Source organism: Sinocyclocheilus anshuiensis, unplaced genomic scaffold, assembly GCF_001515605.1.
Source record: "Sinocyclocheilus anshuiensis isolate Anshui unplaced genomic scaffold, SAMN03320099.WGS_v1.1 scaffold2048, whole genome shotgun sequence".
NCBI classification, from domain to species: Eukaryota; Metazoa; Chordata; class Actinopteri; order Cypriniformes; family Cyprinidae; genus Sinocyclocheilus; species Sinocyclocheilus anshuiensis.
In genome coordinates, this window is record NW_015555896.1 from 415,338 (window position 1) to 436,499 (window position 21,162).

Genomic DNA, 21,162 nt, shown 5'->3' on the forward strand with positions numbered 1-21,162 from the left:
CTCGAAAAGAGAGACAAACGAGAGCGGAGCTTTTTTCCTTGGAAAAAACGCTCGCAGTGCACGCCGATTGCCCCCTCGGAGGCATCGCGTGCGTGCTCTTTGCCCAAACAAAACAACGCATAGATCGTGTGTGTCATCAGATGTTAAACAACGTCAACACGGATGCACACATCCTTAAATGCTTTGCTAGTGTTCGCCATAATGAGATAAATAGAGATCGCTCTTACCACAGAAATGCACGCTTCAAACAAAACAGTCAATGAAGACGAAGAAGAGAATGATGTGTGCTCCCGGCGCCTATTTATACTATAGTCGCACCGGTAGTGACGTCATGGCTGTCGCCGGCCAACGAGTTGGTGTTTTTTCAATGTATGCTTCAGACACGGGTCACGACGAGGCGTTCCCCATAGCGACCCCTAGAGGACGCAGTTCGAAGTTCCCATGAAAGGGAACCCACTTTAGCTTGATTGTAAGTGCGCATGTAAATGTAACTGTGTTCAAATGCACAAAAACTGTAGATAGTTACAAATTTCTTGAGTTTTTTTGTACAATCGTTTGCGATAAAACAGAAAAAGTGAATTAACAGCGTAAATGTGAATAGTCTTTGAGATTTTCTTCTGAACAATAGTTGATACTACAATAAAAAAAAAATCTGCATTATAACTGCACATGTAAACATTCTTGCGGTACATTTGTGTAACTTACTCTGTGTTAAAAAGTCAGTACCCATTACTTTCGGATTGACAGAACAAAAGCACCAAACAATGTAATTTCTTAAATTTTCTTGTGCAACAATTTGTGTTAAACTGTGAATAGTGTCGTTTTCTGTGTGTTAAAATGTCAGTACACATGACTTTTGGGTGGATAAAACAAGTGTACAAAACAATACACAGCTACACAATTTTTTTTTGTACTGTATAACAGTTTGCGTTAAACTCTAGAAAAAAATATTGGAAGTGTGAATAGTATTTTTGTTTTTTTTTCTGAACAATAGTTGATACCACAATAAAAAATAAAGATTAATATTGCACATGTAGATGTACTTGCAGTTCGATCGAATAGTTTTCTGCATGTTAAAACTCACACCTTATTTCTTTTGTACGAACAATAGTGGATACCACTGTGAAACATATTGGTATTGGTAATGTAAATGAAATTTGTGGTCTATTTGCGTTATTTTCTGTGAGTTAAAAAGTCAGTTGCATTACGTTTTACTTTTGGATTGACTGAATGAAAGCACAAAAACTATACATAATTTCACAAATTTCTTCAGTTTTTTGTACAACCTTCTGTTATACGCCGCAAAAAATCAGCAGAAGTGTAAATAGTCTTTGAGGTTTTATTCTGATACCACAATAAAAACTGCCGTTTTTTTTTTTTTAATTGTGATGTCAACTATTTCGATAATTGACAGGAAATCGCTGCTAAACAAGGTAGCCAAAACAAATTTGATCTCTTCTATAATTGAGCTGCAAAGTGAACCAGACTTTATGCCTGTAGTCAAAAATCGACCTGCGTGACCTAGATGACCGTCGCATGGGCAGCCGTGGAATTGCGGTTTCACATGGGAAATTTGTTTGAATATACTATGACATTCCAGAACAAGCACATTTCTTGCCTTGATTTTAAACAAATCAGCCCACATTATGTCACATTTTAAGTTACAAAAACACCCACGCTGACATTTCCTAAATGGCACGCATGCCAGATTGTTTTATTCGTCCTCAGAAAGCTTTGATAATCAGGACACACGACTGCTCTGATTGTCATTCCCAACACCCCGTTATCATACAATCTAAACAAACAGGAGATCTTATTGGATAATGGCCACCTTACAGCATTTGCTTATGCAGCAGTATTGCACTTTTCCAATCCCTTCCGAAAACATGCCACCCAGTGAATTATGCTCAGCTTTAACAAAGCTCATTCCTCTTTTGTCAACAGCACTGCTGTACCAATTTACACTATACACCACGACACCGGACAATATCATTTGTCATTCCTGGTAAAGCGCCTAGTTTTGGCATCATATGAGTAGCTTGCAGCAAACTGGCCAGCCGATTTCGAAGCACATTATTAGTTTCGTGGCTAATTGACTGACCGTGGAATGACAAAACGTTTGCGTTCTTATGCAAAGTTAAAACACAAGCTTCATTACCTGAGGGGCTGGAACAGCAAGATGCTCCCCCTGGCATCACATATAGATTTAATACGGTTCTATCTCTTACAAGCCGCCATCCAGTCCCATAAAACCCTCGTCCAATTAAAGCTCCAGAGCTGTCAAGCCACACTTCTCTTCTGTGAGGCTGAGGCAATCCATGTGTGGCATTACATGCAAATGTACTTACTTGCTACTTCAAATATTAAGTCAGACTGACAGGACGGTTTGTCAAATGTTTTAAGACACATGCAATGCAAAACATGCACTTTTTCCATCCCAGATCATCCATCACTCACTGCATGTTTGTTTTAGCAGCACCCATTGTATTAGCAGTCCTGAAATTCACAAGACTGCAAGACTGCAATGGTTTATATTATAAAATTATACAGTGATGCTACTGCATAGTTGATTTTTTTCATTATGTATACCAAAAAGTACTGTGGTGGTACCATGGTACAGTTATGGCATCAGATGTTAATACTGTGGTACTTTGATATACATATAATGGTATTTACATGTTACTCCTTTGTAGTGCTGTCCAATGATTAATCGTGATTAATTGCATCCAAAATAAAAGTTATTGTTTACATAGTATATTTGTGTGTACTGTGTATATTATATATATATATATAAATACACACACATACAGTATATATTTTGCAAATATTTATATGTATTTACATTGTCTATATTTATATTCATATACTTTATATTATAAAAAATATATTTAATATGTGAACATAACATTTTTTCTGAAATGTGTACATGCATGTGTTTGTATTTATATATACATAATAAATATACACAGTACACACAAATATACTATGTAAACAATAACTTTTATTTTGGATGCTTTTGGATGCGATTAATCGCGATTAATCGTTTGACAGCACTACTCCTTTGATACTTCAAATGTCCAAAGCATAATATTACCATGTGCCAAAAACATTGTAAAAATGTGGTATGGTAACTGCCACAAAATATATTAATACCATGGCAGATGTCCATGAAAACATGACAATATCATGGTAAACGTCACAAAAACATAGTAATACTATCGCTAATGTCCACGAAATTATGGTAATGGCATGGTGTCACAAAACATAGAATTACTGTGACAAATGTCTATAAAAACAATGGTAATGCCATGGTAAATGTTATAAAAACATAGTATTATCATGATAAATGCTCATGAAACTATACCATCACCATAATAAATGTCACAAAACATAGTTATTACCATGTAAATTTCCATAAAACTATAGATACACCATGGTACAATATTACCATGGTAAATGTCACAACACATAGTATGGCCATGCCAGAGAGCTATGAAATCATGGCAATGCCATGCTAAATGTCACAAAAACATGGTATTACCATGGTAAGTGTCCATGAAACCTAGCAAGTCTCATACTAACATAACATTGTCATGGTTAACTGAAGCTAAAAACAAACAATACAATGTGTTGCTTGAAATAAAACAAATGTTCACTGAAATATATATTACATAACTTATTTTACTTCAACTAGCTGAAGGCAATTTTTTTTTTTTTTCATTAAGTTTAACTTGATGTGCTAAAATAACTAAAAATTAAATAAAAATGAATAAAAAAGACTATATAGACTTTTTAATTAAATAAATATAACAAAAAATAATATAATAGTATCCCAATGATACTAAAATAGCACTGGTAATGTAATACCATGTTTTGGGTTGTTTTGTTTTTGGACGTGTATAGCTTGGTGTTCTTGTAAATACTTTGCTGTGAATACCATGTTAAATGTCCATAAAACCACAGCACCTCGTCTTTTTTGCTTTTTTTAATTCTTGCAAAAATGATCCATCTCTGTGTAAAACATCAGTACTTGTATGTTCGGATTTTATCCTCTTTGACTGGGATTAATGTCATATTAACATGCAATGCAGCTGCTGGGGTGAATTGGCCTCTGTTACACTGACTTAATTGAAAGAGACTGGCGGAGCTGCGCAGATCTCCTGTGGACGCGAGATGTGCTGAAATATGCGAAGCATTGGACACGCTCCTGCGTGCGCACATGAGCTCTGCTTTACTGATTGCCTTCCATTATTGAACCTATTGGAATCTGTTGCATTATTAATCCTGGGCGAGATAGAATGGCTGGCGTTAAAAATATTCCAAGGACTACAATAAATAAGATATTCATATGTTTTTTTTTTCTAGTTCATTCATTCATTCATTCATTTGCATCTCCCTGGCAGGCACAGCACCTCTGGTTTATTCAATACATCTGCCTGTGCATGCACACACGCACGCACACACACACACACTTTTATTGGTTGTGACTTGTGTATAAAGCATTGTGGAAGAACGGACTATACTGGAATCTGGTTGGATATTAAGCGCTAATGTAGCTAGAGAAATATTGAATTTCTGTTTGAATAAACAATAAATGTTTTTGGATCAGGCTTTAAAAATGACTGAACAACTATTCTATTGTGATGCAAAGAAGCCTTCTAACTTTCCTTTATCATGAAGTGGTTTTTAGGGAATTGTGCTGCAATCTGAAGACATCTGGCAAGTCCACAATTGAACGGCAGAACAGCTGTCACATCATCTGAGGCTGCTTTCAGATCTCCATCTTTTAGTTAATGCACAAGCGCGGAGTATTATTAGTGCGAAATATCCTCGGTGTTAGAAATAACATTAACATGAAGTAACGTCTCGGTTACGTATGGTAACCCTCGTTCCCTGAAGGAGGGAACGGAGACGTCACGTCGGATGACAGAAGAATTGGGATCTCGCTTAGAGAGACCAATCTACTTCGAGTGTAAACTAAACGGCCAGACACAGCCAGAGATGGCGCTCCTGGACCACCATAGTGGACATCGCACGACCCAGAGACCACGCCGTAACCTTCGTCGATCGTAGCGCGAGGCCAGTCGCGGTGCGGAATTCTTTGAGAACTTCCGGGTCATGACCACCCTCGTGCAAGTCCCTCAGTGCCTTAGCCTGGTGCACTTGCAATAACGCCGAAGCGTGTAAGGCGCATATTCGGGGGTCTTCTCGGCGAGAAGAACACCAGTCAACGAACAGGTTCCACTTCAAAGCATAGGCATGTCTCGTAGATGTTGCTCTCGCTGAAGTGATGGTGTCGACTACCTCTTGAGGTAGGTCAGAAACAGCTGGTACCCCCCGGGAGGGTCCAGCCTGCTCTTTTGAGAGCTCCGTTGGTTTCGGAGTGCTGGCTGGCTGGGGCATCCCCGGAGGGGAATTCCTCACCGTGACCGTAAGACCAGTCCGCCCACTGCCAGAAAAAGGGCGCCCCCGGCTGCCGCCAGAGGGAACCCCAGATCTAGCAGTGGTAGTAGTTACCTTGCAGGTAACGGAGTCTGGTCCGCAACTCCGAGATGGTCATACCCCCGCAATGGGAGCATGAGTCATCCACGAAAGCCACCTCAGCGTGCTTCGTACCCAGACACGAGAGGCAGCGATCGTGACCATCACCCGGCGCCAGGTAACGACCGCACCCAGAAACACACGGATGGTACGACATCTTTAAAAAGACGCTTCTTTAAAAAGACGTTCCACCCGTGAAGCTCTTTTAGATGGAAATTGCTCTTTTAGTGTGCTGAAGCGCACAGGGGAGATGGCCGTCTGCAACACACACAGGGGTAGTGCAGCCTGTTGTGTGCAACCCACTCGACACGGGAAAACCACCGCCGCTGAAGCGCCGTACCACCAGCACGAGAGCCCACGAAGAGCGTGCTTGACTGTAGTTTTCACTACCGTAGACTTAGGTCAGGAGCAGAACGATAGAACCGCTCGGCTCCGAAGCGAAAAGCTGAATATGCGCTGCATCTGCTGCCTACTTATACTCACGCTGTGATCAGCAGCAGCTGGATGCAATAATCGCATGCCAATGTGCATTGGCTCATTTAGTTTACACTCGAAGTAGATTGGTCTCTCTAAGCGAGATCCCAATTCGTCGGTCATCCGACGTGACGTCGAGAGTGACCGACTGAAAGGGAACAAAGTATTAGCAGAACATCTCATTGGGCTCAAGTGGAGTTACAGATTTGCAAAATTGGATTACAAAGTAGACAACATCTGGAAAGTATTATTAAGATATGTGAAAAATATCACTACAGTGAAAAATTTTAACACACTGTGATTTGAAAATGATGTCAGTCAAAAATATAATTTAATATGACTGACACAACCTGACTATATTTGTAATCTTACAAATGTAATCCTAATTCGAGGCGGATTCATTCAAAATTGATTTGATTTGATTGTGATTCAAAATTGATTATTCAGTTACAATATCAACAGGTACAGTAAGTATTACAGTATCATCAAAAATAACAATATTAGTAATATTACTGCACTTTTTAGGTATATTATCAAGCATTTATTATTTTTATGATAAATTATGAATGTGGCATGAAGTCTTTATCAAATGTTTAAATCCTTATGAAAAAGGTACTGTAACAGTAGAATCATTTACTTAATATTTAGTATTAAGCATATATGATGAATATTATAGTAATAAATAACAAATTCTATTTCTTCTTATTATTTAAAATGCATTTAAATTTCATACATTCTGACGTGAAATTTTTGTTGTTGTTTTTGAACGTTAATAATAATAACAATAACAATAATAATATTTAGTTATTTTGATAGATTAATTAGATTTTGTACATTAACCCTGTTTAAGTATAATAATAATAATAATAATAACAATAATAAATATGAAAAATATTACATTTACATAAAATTCAATACAATAATAATAAAATTAATTGTCATATATTTTATTAATTATTATTATTATCATTATTATTATTTAAATATCGAGTCTTTTTTTAAAGAATTTACATTTACATAAAATTCAATACAACAATAATACAATTAATTTTAATATATTTTCTTATTATTATTTCAATATTGAATCTTTAAAATTAATTTAATCTTTATAAAAAAAATTTACTTTGACAGGTAAAGTGATGGTTTCAGTAGATATACCATGGTACTGAATGATTATATATTCATATACTTGGTATTTACATGGCCCCCAAGATAGTTCGGAGAATTACATATCCGAAAAACAGTAATATCATGGCACTTTGTGTACCCACCCCCCAAAAAAAAGAACAAAAAGTAAATGGTATTTACAATGAGGAAGATTTGATGCCACATTAGTGAAACAACATGTGTGCCATTACATATGTCTTCAGCATCCGGAGTAACCTAGAAACCTGGACATTGTCATCGAGAGGTAACGTGGTGACATGCTGTGGTGCACGCAGCATTTAGGAGTGCAACACGGGGGTTAAGAGCGCTCGCTGAAAACAATGGCGCGGCCGCTCTATTAACAGATGTAAAGCACTTAAGTGCGATGGTGCGTACACACTCAGCCAGATGGCGCCCTGTATTAGAGGATGTATCGCTACCATGATGCATGGTGATGTATTCCCCTATTTTGTTTCTTTTTTTATAAGAGTAATGTTCAGCAGGTGCAAGCTCTTGAGCTACAAAGAGCTCCAAGTCGACGGCATGACAGTCTAATTGTCAACGGCGGAATTAAATGGCTTGAAACTGTGCAGCCAGGCTGGTCGCGTTATTCGTCTCTGCCCTGAAGTTTGTACCCTGACACGGGCTTGATGGGTTTCGCAAAGCCCCCGTCCTGCTTTTTTCCAGTTTAAATGGAGATGTGTCACAGTCAGATGAGAGGCTGCTCTTTGGTTAAGCATATGTCGGCTGTTTCTGTTGTGTTTAAAGCCCCGGACGAAGTTAATGAGGTGTCAGGTGCAGTATTTGCGAGCCATCCGAGAGGCGCAAAACATGATGGGGACGGTTGAGTTCACCTTGTGTGCCGTCAGGGTCATAAAACCCATTGACTTTGTTCTCGGTCTCGCGGGGCCGCGAAATAGAGATTGCGCTCGTACGAAAGCCTGAAAGCGTTTCAAACGGAGCAGCTGCACAGGTTGTGTCGCATGCCGGTGTCCTCAAAGATGCTGTTTTTCTGTTTTAGGAAGCCACTTGTTGTAAAAATCATTGTGTTTATGCACATTTTATTTTGTAAAGTACTCGAAATGCATGTTTAGAGGCCTAGAGCTGCATTGATGACTGTTTAAAATATTAAAATGTTAAAAGTTTCTACATTGAACAACATTTGGAGTCGTTTATCTGTCATTTACTGTTATAATAACTTCAAAATGGTTGAACACTAAGACCTGCTGTTGCATTTCTGCAGCATTCAGACTAAATAGTCTCATATTCACACTGATTTATATTTCCCCAATGGTGTCAGTAGGCAGAGATTGTGTTTTGTGGCATGCTGGGAGATTGAATTGGTAAATTATTTCATGCCAGACATGTTGCTATGACACATTTTAAATTGTGTTCTGCTGTAAAATGTAGTTTTAACCCATATTTAGTGAAAAATAAATATGTAATAGCTTTAAACAAATATACAATGCTGCTACAGTTGGTCTCTGTGTAATAGTTTGCCCAAAAATTTAATTTCTGTAATAATTTGACCACATTAATGTATGTAAATATATATTAAACAAACAAACAAAAAACATGTAGAACACAAAATTAGACGTTTAGCAGAATGTTCACACTGCTCTTTTACATACAATGGAAGTGAATGGGGACTGGAGCTGTTAAGCTCCAAAAAATGCCCATAGAAGCGCCATGATTTTGTGTTTGATGAAAGAAAGTAAGTCATACAGGTCTGAAAAGACCTGAAGGTGAGTGAAAAATGACTAAATTAGCATTAAGAGTGAATTGTGATCGTGTGTAGTTGTCAGACGGACAATGTAGTAGAACCAAATCTTGTTAAACTGCATTTAACATTTGTGGACTAGCATAAAGAATCTAATTTGCTTTACATTACATACATAGCAAACCTCTTTATGAATTCAAGTGTAAATAAACATAAGCCACACTCTGTATCAAAATATGGATGTAATGGGAGTTAGTTATTGTGATTGGTTGGGCTGCAGTGCTAACCGATACAGTTCCAGTGCTTCTTGTTGATTTCAGTGTATAATTTGCATAATAAATCCTTTTGGTGCATATGGTAAGCTGTTCCTCATTGTAGTCACCATCGGGTGCAAATCAGCATGATGCACTGAGGGCAGATTGCAGTAATGTAAATCCAATTACACTCCCCCCTTGAAATAACGGTATTTGCAGAATACTCAACATCTCGTAGTGCTCAACATACTAACGGGGTTGACAGACAAAAGATTTGTTTAATAACAGATGGATTTATTCTGGACTTTTGGAATTAGATGCCAAAATAGACTCCAGCTGGAACAAATTGCTGTGATATGGACCACACCGAACCACAAAGGGAAGGATGATACAGTGCATACTTGGATCTACACTAAGCCTATTGATTCTTTTCTGTCAATTGCATGTCATAAGGCGGTACAGGACCACTGCAAAATGTTTACACTTGAACATAGTAAACTGACATGTTACTTGATTTTCACAACACAGTTTTTAAGATTATGAACATTAGCTCTTAAACCTAGTCATTATGTACATTTTCATATAGAAAGCAACACCAGATTGTCCTGCGGTCAACTCAGTGAAAAAAAAAAACGTAAAATCGTGGACATTATGAGAGTTTATGTCAGTTATAAATGATTATCATTTTATTCAGTTCAAAAAGCTGTTCATAATACTTTTTTTTTTTACTTTTTTGCATTTTATAGGCCATTGTGTCATTTAAGAAAATTGTCTCAATTTATGCCTGACAGACTGATCATTAGCTTAGCAACATAATAACATCAAGCTGTACTGAAATGAAGTGACAAGATTTGTGTGAAAAGCATTGTTTGTCAATCAAAATGACATTACGTATAGTAAGCTCAAATATATTAGAATTCAGAGGGTAGGAAAATGTTATGGGAGCATTCACACGGATCTGCAAAAACGCCAAAAACAACAACAACATTGTATTATGCATGTCAGGCCAGGAATTGGCAATGTCACGTTGTAGAGGAACACTATGCAAACACATAATATGTATGCGCATGATGTCAGCGTTTTTTTGTAGTATACGCAAAGGTAATCTTATGGTATCATTTTCAAAAACTCGCACTTTGAAACCAGTTTTCAAAGTTAGCATTTTTTTAGGCATGTAAATGAATGGCCAAAATGCATAAAAAGTGTTCAGTGTTTAGTTGAAAGTGGTGTCATGTAAATTCCCCTAAAATATATTGGAATATAGAGGTTAGGAGAATATTAGGAGAAACATTCTATTTATAATTTAATTTGTAGATCTTGGAAAAACATACATAAAAAAAAGAGAGTAAAAACAGGTAAATCGAACTCAAATTTTCATTGTTAGCTTAGCCACATGCTAACATCAAACTTTAGAAATCATGTGACAACAGTCTTACCTAAAAAAAACGCTACTGGTTCATAAAAACAAGGTAAAAGATAAAGAGGTTTGGAGTAATTTAGGAAATGTCCAAAAGGAAACATTCAATTTGTCATTTTTAGAACTTAGTTAAATATTAATTTAATTCAGTACCAAAAGTTAGAGTTGGGGTACTCGAACTTGGACTCGGACTCGAGTCCGGACTCGAGTCCAATTTTGAATGAACTCGGACTTGTCACGCACTCGGGTGAATTTGTACTCGGACTTGACACGGACTTGAACATTTTGGACTCGGAAAATATTCCGAGTACAGTCGAGTCCGCGTCATGTGTAACAATAAAACCAGCATAAAATTGAGATGAGAAATTAATTAATGTCTCCCCGTCTGTCATTTTACTGCACCACACCGGCAGGCAGCAGTAGCATATCATCTTATGCTTGCAGACGAAACACACACATCACTCACTGGATATCAATGTGTGGCTAGGACGATGTCTTCAAAGTCAGCAATAATTTGTTTTGCTTACGAAAATCATAAAGAATTTATTTGCAAGACATCCGGTAAAAAGAAGCACTCTGCGGATTGCAAATTTTGCAAAACAACTCTTACTGATGTTTCTGGCACGACTTCAAATTTCTACCGACATGTTCAGAGAAAACATAAAGAAAGGTAAGTTGCTTATTATAACTTTTATACCAATTTAAATCCAAATAACATTGTTAGGGCTGGGCGATATGACGCTAAATATATATTGGGTCTGTGTGTGCGCGCGGGCGCGCACAAACTTAAATCATGCAGACAGAAATGAGGCCGCCTCAATGTGCATCATCAGTGATGAATTATCTAATGGTTTTACACTTGCACGGTCAAATAAATTCACACACATCATGTCAAAATGTAAGTTTGGCCGAGTATTCATGTAAACAGTCGGTTATGTACATTGGTAAGATGTCTTAAGTGAATGTAAACAAACAGTTGGGAAAAATCGTCAATATCAGTCAAATAAATCTGTTGCCGTAATGTTAACAAAATCACTCACTCACTCTACTGATAACTAACTTTATTAAATGTAATGAGAATCAATGTGCATGTCATACAGTGAAGTCTGTTTTATTTTACATTTAATTGCTTTATTTAATTTCAGTAGTATTTATTCTTACTTGAATACTATTTGGACCTACTTGAGAAAACAATTATCGTGAAATAAGATTTTAGTATCGCCCACCCCTAAACATTTGCATTTGGTGATTCCAGTCTTTAATTTTACAAAATGTTAAATGTAATTCTTAATGTGGGAAATAATATAAACCCTGCTGATTGAGATTTGTTTTTTACATTTTAGTAAGGAAATTAACATATCACCACAGAAATGCAGGGACTGTAAATATAGTCCTTTTAAATTTAAAATGATTTGCTCTTAATGTAATGTAATTATTTTCTATCAATTACTTAATGTGATCTGAATTGCAATAACTAGTAAAATAGCTTAAACAAAACTTTGCAAAAAAATGTTTTAGGCACATTAGACAAATACCTTTGTTTTGCATGTACCTTCTGTTTTTGAATTAGCAAGTATTGTTAAAATTTTCTCTTTTTTTGTCCCAGAATAAGAGAGTACCAAAGACAGCAGCAGCAACCAACAGATGCTGCACAGCCCAGCATTGCAGGATTTGCAAGACCAGAATTGACCAAACAAGCAGTGCAACTTTATGATGCAAGTTCTCCAAGACAACAAGAAATTCATAATGCCATCATTAAGGATCTCCTCATTGGCTGCACTTTACCTCTGTCAATTGTTGAAAATCAGCATTTCAGGCATTTCTTGAAAGTAATGGACAACAAATACACTCCCATTGCAAGAAAAACAATCACTGAAAAACACATTCCTTTGTTGGTTGATCAGGTGAAAGATTCAATTAAAAGGAAGCTCCAGACCCAATCATCTGTGTCCATAACTGCTGACATATGGTCTGATCGAACCATGCGGTCCTTCTTCGGTGTTACAGCCCATGGATTACACCAAGATGGAAATCAGCTGGAGTCCTTTCTTTTAGACTGTAGGAGGTTTTGTGGCAGACACAGTGGAGACAACATAGCCATGGCATTTGACGAGATCATTGATGAATATAACATAGCAAGTAAAGTCAGGTACATTATTACTGATAATGCAGCCAATATGAAGTGTGCATTCAAAGTCAAGCTACCACAGGAAGAGCAGCACAGTGATGGCAGTGATGCAGAAGAGGAAAACTTAGATGATGAGAGTCTTTGGGAGGATGTGACCTGGGAAGACGAGACTATCATGGTGAGAACAAGACAAAGGCTGTCATGTTTTGCACATTCTCTGCAATTAGTTGTACATGATGGAATGAAAGAAGCCAAGGCCTTTTCTTCAGCACTTGCCAAAATGTCAAAATTAACCTCATTACTTCACACAAGTACTACATTTAAAGAACGATTTGAGGCTACATTTGGGACAGATAGATCAATTCCTGCAGCTACATCCACACGCTGGAACAGTACATTCAAGCAGCTACAGGCCCTTACAGCACTTGACCATAGGGATCTCACACAAATTTGCAGTTCAGACTTTCAACATGTTCTTTTTTCAGTTCGTGAATGGAATCAACTGAAGGATTTAGGTTCTGTTCTCTTTCCTTTTGCGGAAGCAACAGACCTTACAGAGGGTGAGAAAATGGTCACTATTAGTATGGTGGTCCCCACTGTACTTGATTTAAACACTCATCTGCTCCAAATATCAGAGTCACGAAGTCATTGCCGGCCACTGGTCTTGACTCGTACTCGACAAAGGTGGACTCGGACCCAACTCTACCAAAAGTAACAGTAAAAATAGTTTAATCTAATTCAAATTGTTATCATTAGCAACATGCTAATGAAATCTGTTATACAATTATACAGAATGCGAAACACAGGGCCGTGAAATAAAAATGTCTAGAGGCGTGTTTTTTTTTTAAATGAACTTCTAACTTGAGACTTAGAATGCCGCCTCATGCGCAAAACTCGCGACACATCCGTGTATCGCACGTTTACTGTACATAGAGAACGATGGAAAAGCAGTGTAGTGGAATGCCAAAACATGTTCTTCAGGGGTGGCGAACGTCGGTCCTGGAGAGCCGCAGCCCTGCAGAGTTTTGCTTCAACCCTAATCAAACCCACCTGAACAAGCTAATCAATGTCTGAAGGGTTACTAGGAAGCTACAAGCAGGTGAGATTTTATTAGGGTTGGAGCTGAACTCTGCAGGGCTGCGGCTCTCCAGGACTGGAGTTCGCCACCCCTGTTCTATGTGAACTACCCTCTTTTTCCCAGCAACGTATCATTTGTCTTGTCTTAGCTTTTTTTTGTTGCCTACTGAAGTCTTATTCCTCAACCAGAACATGATCTGAGTTTCCGTGACTAGCTCAGTCTGTTTCCTAACCTTCCTGCGGGCTGGATCCTCCCGTCAGCATTAAGCTTTTCCAAACTGTCACATCACAATGATAGATTCTCAACATTATAACAGCGCGCAGCTGCCGCTCGGCCCCGCACGTGTGGTCGGTTCGGCTGAGGCTGCCTGTCGGACATCCCCGAATGCGCCCGGTCTCCTGGGCTCTGGGAAGAATGGGGCAGAGGCGTCAACTAATTCATCAATGTGCCGTGTGGGAAGCAAACAATCGCGAAAAAGCTTAGGAACAGGAAATAGCACAAACGAGAGTAAAGAGCTCTCCTCGGCCCACTGGAATTCCCCCAGGTTACAGCAGTGGGAGGCTTGAGTACAGTTTTGGGAACCTTTACGTTCGTGTCGAGCCTGGTTCACATTCTGTCATGCTGTAAATGAAGCTGGTTGGGTGGACGATACCGCAGACTGTTTGAATCCATCGGCTCGGTCATATTTCTATAGACTTTTCTATAGGGCCTTTTGCCACATTGTAATTGAGGCATGCTGGAGGTTTCCATGACGACCGTCCTCTATGTCCAGCATTGTTCGCGGGTACAGATTGAAATGGTATCCTATGGGAACTGTTTTCTAGTTTGTACCGATGCACAGCCACAGCTCTGAAAACGCTCGAGGCTTGGGATCAAACACCGACTTATTCTAGCAAGGGCCTATTAAACCATTCATTTGCAGATGGTCGCAAAATAAGTTTTTTTTAGTGTGTTTTGTTGTAACCACTTTTGTCATATTGACGATATAGAATGACTGACTGATCAGCAGTTCATCTACATTTATCTCTATGCCATGCCATTTCTAATAGGTTAAAACAGCATTATATAATATAATGATTGTTAATTACTTTTTAAAGAGTTATTATATTAATAATAAAACTTTATAAATATTATATAAATAGTGCAGTATCTTAACCATAATATATAAATAATTAAAATATATGAATGAATGTATTGTAATGTATTAATAAATAATGAAACTAAACTTAATGAAAAAATAATAAAATATAGTACATCAATTATATTAACAATAATAGTAAGGTTAATTGAAAATGAAACTTAAAGATTAATAAGGTATAAGTAAATAATAATGATGAAATAATAAAGGGTTTATATATATATATATATATATATATATTATGTGTGTGTGTGTGTGTGTGTGTGTGTGTGTTTGTGTATTTCTAATACTATTGTGTAATTTGGTGTAATTTTATAAAGTGTGTGTGTGTGTGTGTGTATGTTAAAAGTACATTTTGTCAGCATGTAGTGGTATAATAGCATTAGCCTCAAAGCTAACAAGCTGATAGATAGATAGATAGATAGATATATGTTTGTATGTATTATTTTTTTTTAATTTTATTAATGTGGGATGAGTTTTTGACAATTTTCTGTGGTAATCGACATCATTCTCTTTTAGCTAGTTATCAACAGCATTCTCTTTATATGTATACATATACATTTTCTATGCTTTAATATGAAACTGCAGACTTTTTGCACACTTTGTTTGGAAACTGTACCAACGTACAATGTGCTGTCTGTGTTTTTTTTTTTCCTGGCTCAGCAGGCCTCAGCTCACCACCTGCTAACATCACCACATCAGCCGTCCCCAGCATTGTCACTCCTATCGTCAACGGCTTTACCAGCATCCCTCACCAACCCAACGGACACCCTGTGGTTGAGGCCATGTACACCAACGGACTGCCCCCTTACTCCACCCAAAGCCCCACAGCTGCGGACACCCTACAACAGGCCTTCACCGGGGTGCAGCAATATACAGGTTCACTACCTCAATGAGCCTTCTCTCTCTCTCTCTCTCTTTCTCTCTCTCTCTCTCTCTCTCTCTCTCTCTCTCTCTATATATATATATATATATATATAAAACCACATGAAACTATTTTATTTTTGTGCTGCTTACTTAAAATGGATGGTCGTTTTTGACCAACCATGCGTCAGTTTGTCTTTTTTTTTTTTCTTTTCGTTCTTTCGAGTAGCCTTGTTCAATGCTGTGTCGCATAAATCCAGGCTGTGCTCTCACACAAATTTCTCTTTGCACGTACAGCCATCTACCCAGCGGCCACACTGACCCCTATTGGCCAAAGCTTGCCACAGCCACCGCAAGTCATTCAACAGCAGCAGCAGAGAGAAGGAGAGGGTGAGAGATTTTTCCTTTGTTTTGGCATAAGGATCAATACTACATGCATGATGATGAGTGAATAGTTTATTATACTGAAATAACTGCAAATCGCATCTTCCATTAAAGTAATAGTTCACGCAAAAAATGAAAAGAGAGAAGGTGAGGGTGAGAGATTTTTCCTTTGTTTTGGCATAAGGATCAATACTACATGCATGATGATGAGTGAATAGTTTATTATACTGAAATAACTGCAAATCGCATCTTCCATTAAAGTAATAGTTCACGCAAAAAATGAAAATTTGCTGAAATTTACTCGCTCTCAGGTCATCCCAAGATGTAGATGAGTTTGTTTCTTAATCGGAACAGATTTGGAGAAATTCAGCATTCCATCACTTTCTCACCAGTGGATCCTCTGCAGTGAATGGGTGCCGTCAGAATGAGAATCCAAACAGCTGTAATGCATAATCCACAAGTAATCCACACAACTCCAGATGTTAATTGATGGACTTGTGTGGATTACTTGTGGATTATTGTGATGTTTTTATCAGCTGACGGTATTCTAATGGCACCCATTCACTGCAGAGAATCCGTAATCAATTTTTTGGCCTGTTTTAGCATAATGATAAAAACATAAAAATGTAACAAAATTGCTTGCATGGTATTCTGAAACAAAAGGGCACAAAGGCCTGAAATTAACAATGTAATCTAAATACAAGTTCTTATATTAAAACATTTCTGTTGTCTCATGTGACTTATTTTGAATGGAGACTCCACAGTGAGTAACATCTTTGTGTTGCAGGACCAGAGGGCTGCAACCTCTTTATCTACCATCTACCGCAGGAATTTGGCGACAACGAACTCATGCAGATGTTCCTCCCATTTGGTACAGTCATCTCCTCCAAGGTCTTCATGGACAGAGCCACCAACCAGAGCAAATGTTTTGGTGAGACAAATCAACACGTTTCAGTAATAGATGCCAATGATCTCAAAACGGCTAAATATCAGCTGATTAATCTGCCTAGCCTGATTCCAGCATCAATGTTAACTTAAAATATCAGTAAAAAGTTACAATATATTTTTATACAATATTTGATTACAGCATGCTGAATGTGAATAACTGCAGAACAAGTATTGCGCAAGCAATGTTTCCGCATACAGCCCGTCCCAAAACAACCAATAATCGGTCTCTGTCCGTTTCACAGTGTAAACTCCATTCTGTATTCTGTGTCAAGCCACAAACCGGAGAGCTGCCTTTTAAAAACCCCTGAGCCAGAAAAAAAGTCCTAAGTGAAGCAAAAAGGCCCATTATGGATCAACATCTGTTCCCGCTCCAGGGGGAGACATTTCCCAAGCCACAATTAATAGCAGCTCCCGTCTCCTGGGGGAGGTTAATAAGATATAAATTTGTGAAGTAGGACCTATTTGCGGTATTGACTTATACACTATGCATTTACTGCGTAATGTCAGGTCTGGGTAACAGGCGCTCGGTAGAGTAATTAATCTGCGGTGGGGGCCGAGGCCCGAGATGGACCGATGGGACTTGGCTGAGAGCACTGACATACATAGATTCCCTATTAATTCAGCCTTGTGGCTTTATCCCCCACATCACCTCCATGTGGACCTTCTCGTCTTGTAGATACAAGCCTCGAAATGGGGGCAGTTCCAGCGGTTAGGCGCATAGGCCACTCTGCTCCCAGGTGGCTGATGGCCGACGAAAACGCCCGCTGTTTTTCACGGTTCACTGCCGGTTCCTGATGATGCTCGTAATGCCAGGGAAAGTGCATCCTCACTTCATTTTGGCTTTTTGGTCACTGGCTTGTAAAAGCCTATGGGTTTGAACGGGAAGCTGGGGATGTCACGGACGAATGTGGTTTGCATGCTGTGGGTGGCCCCGTTTCGGAGTCCTGTGGGGCGATTTGTCCCTGCTCTATACCACCAGTGGCTTATATATGCTCAAAAGTAGCCCACACAGATGCATATATGGTGATTTTTCAGAGTTCGAAGTGGAAATAAGTTCATAAAAGAGCCATTTTTGACTTGTTGGAAACTTCACTGCTTTAATATGATGCCGTGTAATCAATTTGAGCAGCCGAGCGACTTGGTTCACATCTGTTCTCGTGATCTCTTGCAGGCTTCGTTAGCTTCGACAACCCAGCAAGTGCACAGGCTGCTATCCAGGCCATGAACGGCTTTCAGATCGGCATGAAGAGGTTGAAAGTGCAGTTAAAACGGCCGAAGGATGCGAGCCGTCCGTACTGACAGGGCCCAACCCACACAGAAGTCTCAGCAACAGCACAGGTAGCACCTTTGGACACCAGACACGATTTTTTAACAGGAATACATTCTTGATAATATTTAGAATTTAATTTTCTTTACAGGATTTGAAGAGTGAAATCTCAAAAGGAATTTAACTTTTTCTTTCAAAACAAACAAGAACAACATGAATGGATTTTTTTGAAGACATATCAGCATTTATTTTACAAAGATGTTCGGTATAGAGGAGGCGGTATTGCAGGTGAACCGGCACCCGTGGACAAACCACACTCAGCACAGCGCACGAAAGACAAGTGGAAGATCTCTCTAAAGACAGAGAACTCAACATGTCCTGTCTCTCGCTGAGCTTCGCACCGTCAGTCAAGCAACAAACAAACAGAAAAAAACTAGCAAGAACAACTTCGATTTCTATATACATATTATACACACATATGCTATTTAAAGGAAGAGGCGCTTATGGCTTTTACTACACTGGACAAATGAGGGTTAAACTTGAAAACCAAGGAAAAATGCAGTGGAAAAAAAAAGAAGCTCTTCTTGTCTCGCTAGTGGACTTTCTTTCTCTTTTCCTCTTACCTTTTCTTCTGTCACTGTCTTTCAGCAAATGCAGGACATTCTGTGGTCACAAGAGGTTTCCATGCCCTCAGTGAAACTGATAAATCTTTCACCCCAAAGGGACCAAAGGACCAAACATTTTTATTCCTCAACAGAAATATATGGTATTAATAACAATACTAATACTACAAACTACTACTAATGACATAAGTTTAAAGAAAAAATAATAAAAAAGCATAAATATTCACTTCAGGTCGGAAGAGGAAAGGGATTTTGATTTCTTTTCCTTTTACATTTGTAGCTACTGGGTTTCAGAATATTTAAACAAAATAGAAAAACGAAGAAAAAAAAAAGTATTTTAAAAGCTATACTATTTTAGTGGAGTAGAATATGTGGATTGGAGATTGTTAGGAGCATGTTCAGCCATTTTCATCCATGAAGAAAAAAAAAACAAAGGGGGAAACTGTCCATCATCCATCCATGTCAGAAATAGGCCCATATTCCAGAGAACAAATGCTGAGTATTATTATATATGCATGTGCGAAGTGTTGCTGGTTTAGCAAAACCTTGGGTAGATATTCACAAACAAACATATTTATCCGATGAAAGCTTTACTTATTGAGCAGAATAAGTAACTGTGGCTTCAACGCATACTATCTGCAATATAAACAGCTGTACCATTGCACAGGTAAATAATACAAAAATACAGTTAATGCTTGACAGAGATGGGAAATCTTTGTTTATTTATTTATTTTTCACCACTTCAGTGATTTTTCAACTGAAGTGGTTCTAGTTTGATTTCATCAGGTCTACAACTGTGCTTCATGAAGTAACGCGCAACTTTACTATTACAAGGGACCTGTAGACCTTTCATATCATCCATTTTGTGCATACTCATCAAACAGTTGGTGCCAAATGCTGAATATCAACTGATAAAGCACATTAATAAGAAAACCAAGCAGTTACAAAGATACCAAGCCTTAAACCCTTACACAGCCCACAAAATGAGGTTCGTAACGGACCTACTGAATGGACAAACTTGTTATTGCTTACAACTTCTGAAGCACATCAGAATTTTACAGGAACCATCTTGCGGCATCAAAATAATAGTCAAATTCAGCCTCGGAAACCTGCACAATCAATTCCACATTGAAGTTTGCAAAGTTCATTTCGCTAATAAATGAGTTTAAGATATAGAGAATGCCGCGGGACGACTCGTTGGATCCACGAATAACCCATATTTCTAAGAATACGCTTCTCAGGCTGGTATGGATTAGCTTGACGCTAACTGTCTGCAAAGGTCTAATGAGCAGCCTGTAAAGAGCTCACGAACAGCTTGCAAATAGCAGCCATGGGGGGTTACAGTTAGAGCAAACTGATCCATCAATAAAAAAGCCACCGAGTATGACGTTATGGTGTACTTAACCGCAGCTGTTGCTTTGCTCTCAGACAAGTCACACATATACACAACTCTAAAGCACTTGACAAGAATCTTAAAGACCTTATGAAATCAAAATCGCTTAGTTTGTGTGTTAGCTCTGTGGCTAATGCTAGCTGACAAAACTAACACACAAAATGTTCAATTTACAGTCTTCAGGTAAATCGGACCTCAAAATTAAATGACACATTTTTGTCCAATCAAAAGCTCTAGAATGAAGTCTGAATTGGTGGATATTTGTTAGCTTTGATGCCAATTCTAGCGTACTAAGTTGACAATATTGCGTTTTACCAGCAATATGCATTTAAATTTACGTCTCTCATTTTTTCACTTGGAAAATGGACCAGAAATACTGATTTATCATGCACTACAAATTTTTGTCCAATCAGATGCTACACTAATACTACTGTACCTGCAAGTAACGACACAGCATGATGTTAATTAGTCCTTTTTTACTTGTTTTCCAGTAAAAAATATTATAAATATCTAAAAAAATATATAGATTAAGACCTGTTTTCATAAAAATGTATCTTCAATGTGTATTTTGTCTCATCAAAGATTTATTTTTAGATATTTCAAATGGAAATGTAGATGCAGTACTTTCTAAGAGTAGAGTTTTTGCAGTGTAATAAGTAGCACATTATGGCTGTAATGTAACCTAAAGGCTATTGGCTATTTAAAATAAGTTGACACGCCCCGACTTCCTGTTTTAAAGGGAAATGCATCAACGCTATACACATCAAATGATTTCACAGGGTCTTTA

General features: G+C 38.1%; 1 protein-coding gene across 1 annotated transcript in view; it reads left to right on the forward strand.

Annotated features, from left to right (window-relative positions):
- The window catches only part of LOC107675909 (CUGBP Elav-like family member 5), a 250,660-nt gene extending 231,878 nt beyond the window's left edge, over positions 1-18,782 (forward strand). Inside the window, exons 8-12 of the mRNA XM_016470411.1 lie at positions 15,560-15,775; positions 16,058-16,150; positions 16,932-17,075; positions 18,264-18,430; positions 18,511-18,782. Coding sequence (XP_016325897.1) covers positions 15,560-15,775; positions 16,058-16,150; positions 16,932-17,075; positions 18,264-18,391 — 581 coding nt within the window. The 3' untranslated portion in view covers positions 18,392-18,430; positions 18,511-18,782. The remainder of the gene's footprint in view (positions 1-15,559; positions 15,776-16,057; positions 16,151-16,931; positions 17,076-18,263; positions 18,431-18,510) is intronic.
- The last annotated feature ends 2,380 nt before the right edge of the window (positions 18,783-21,162 follow it).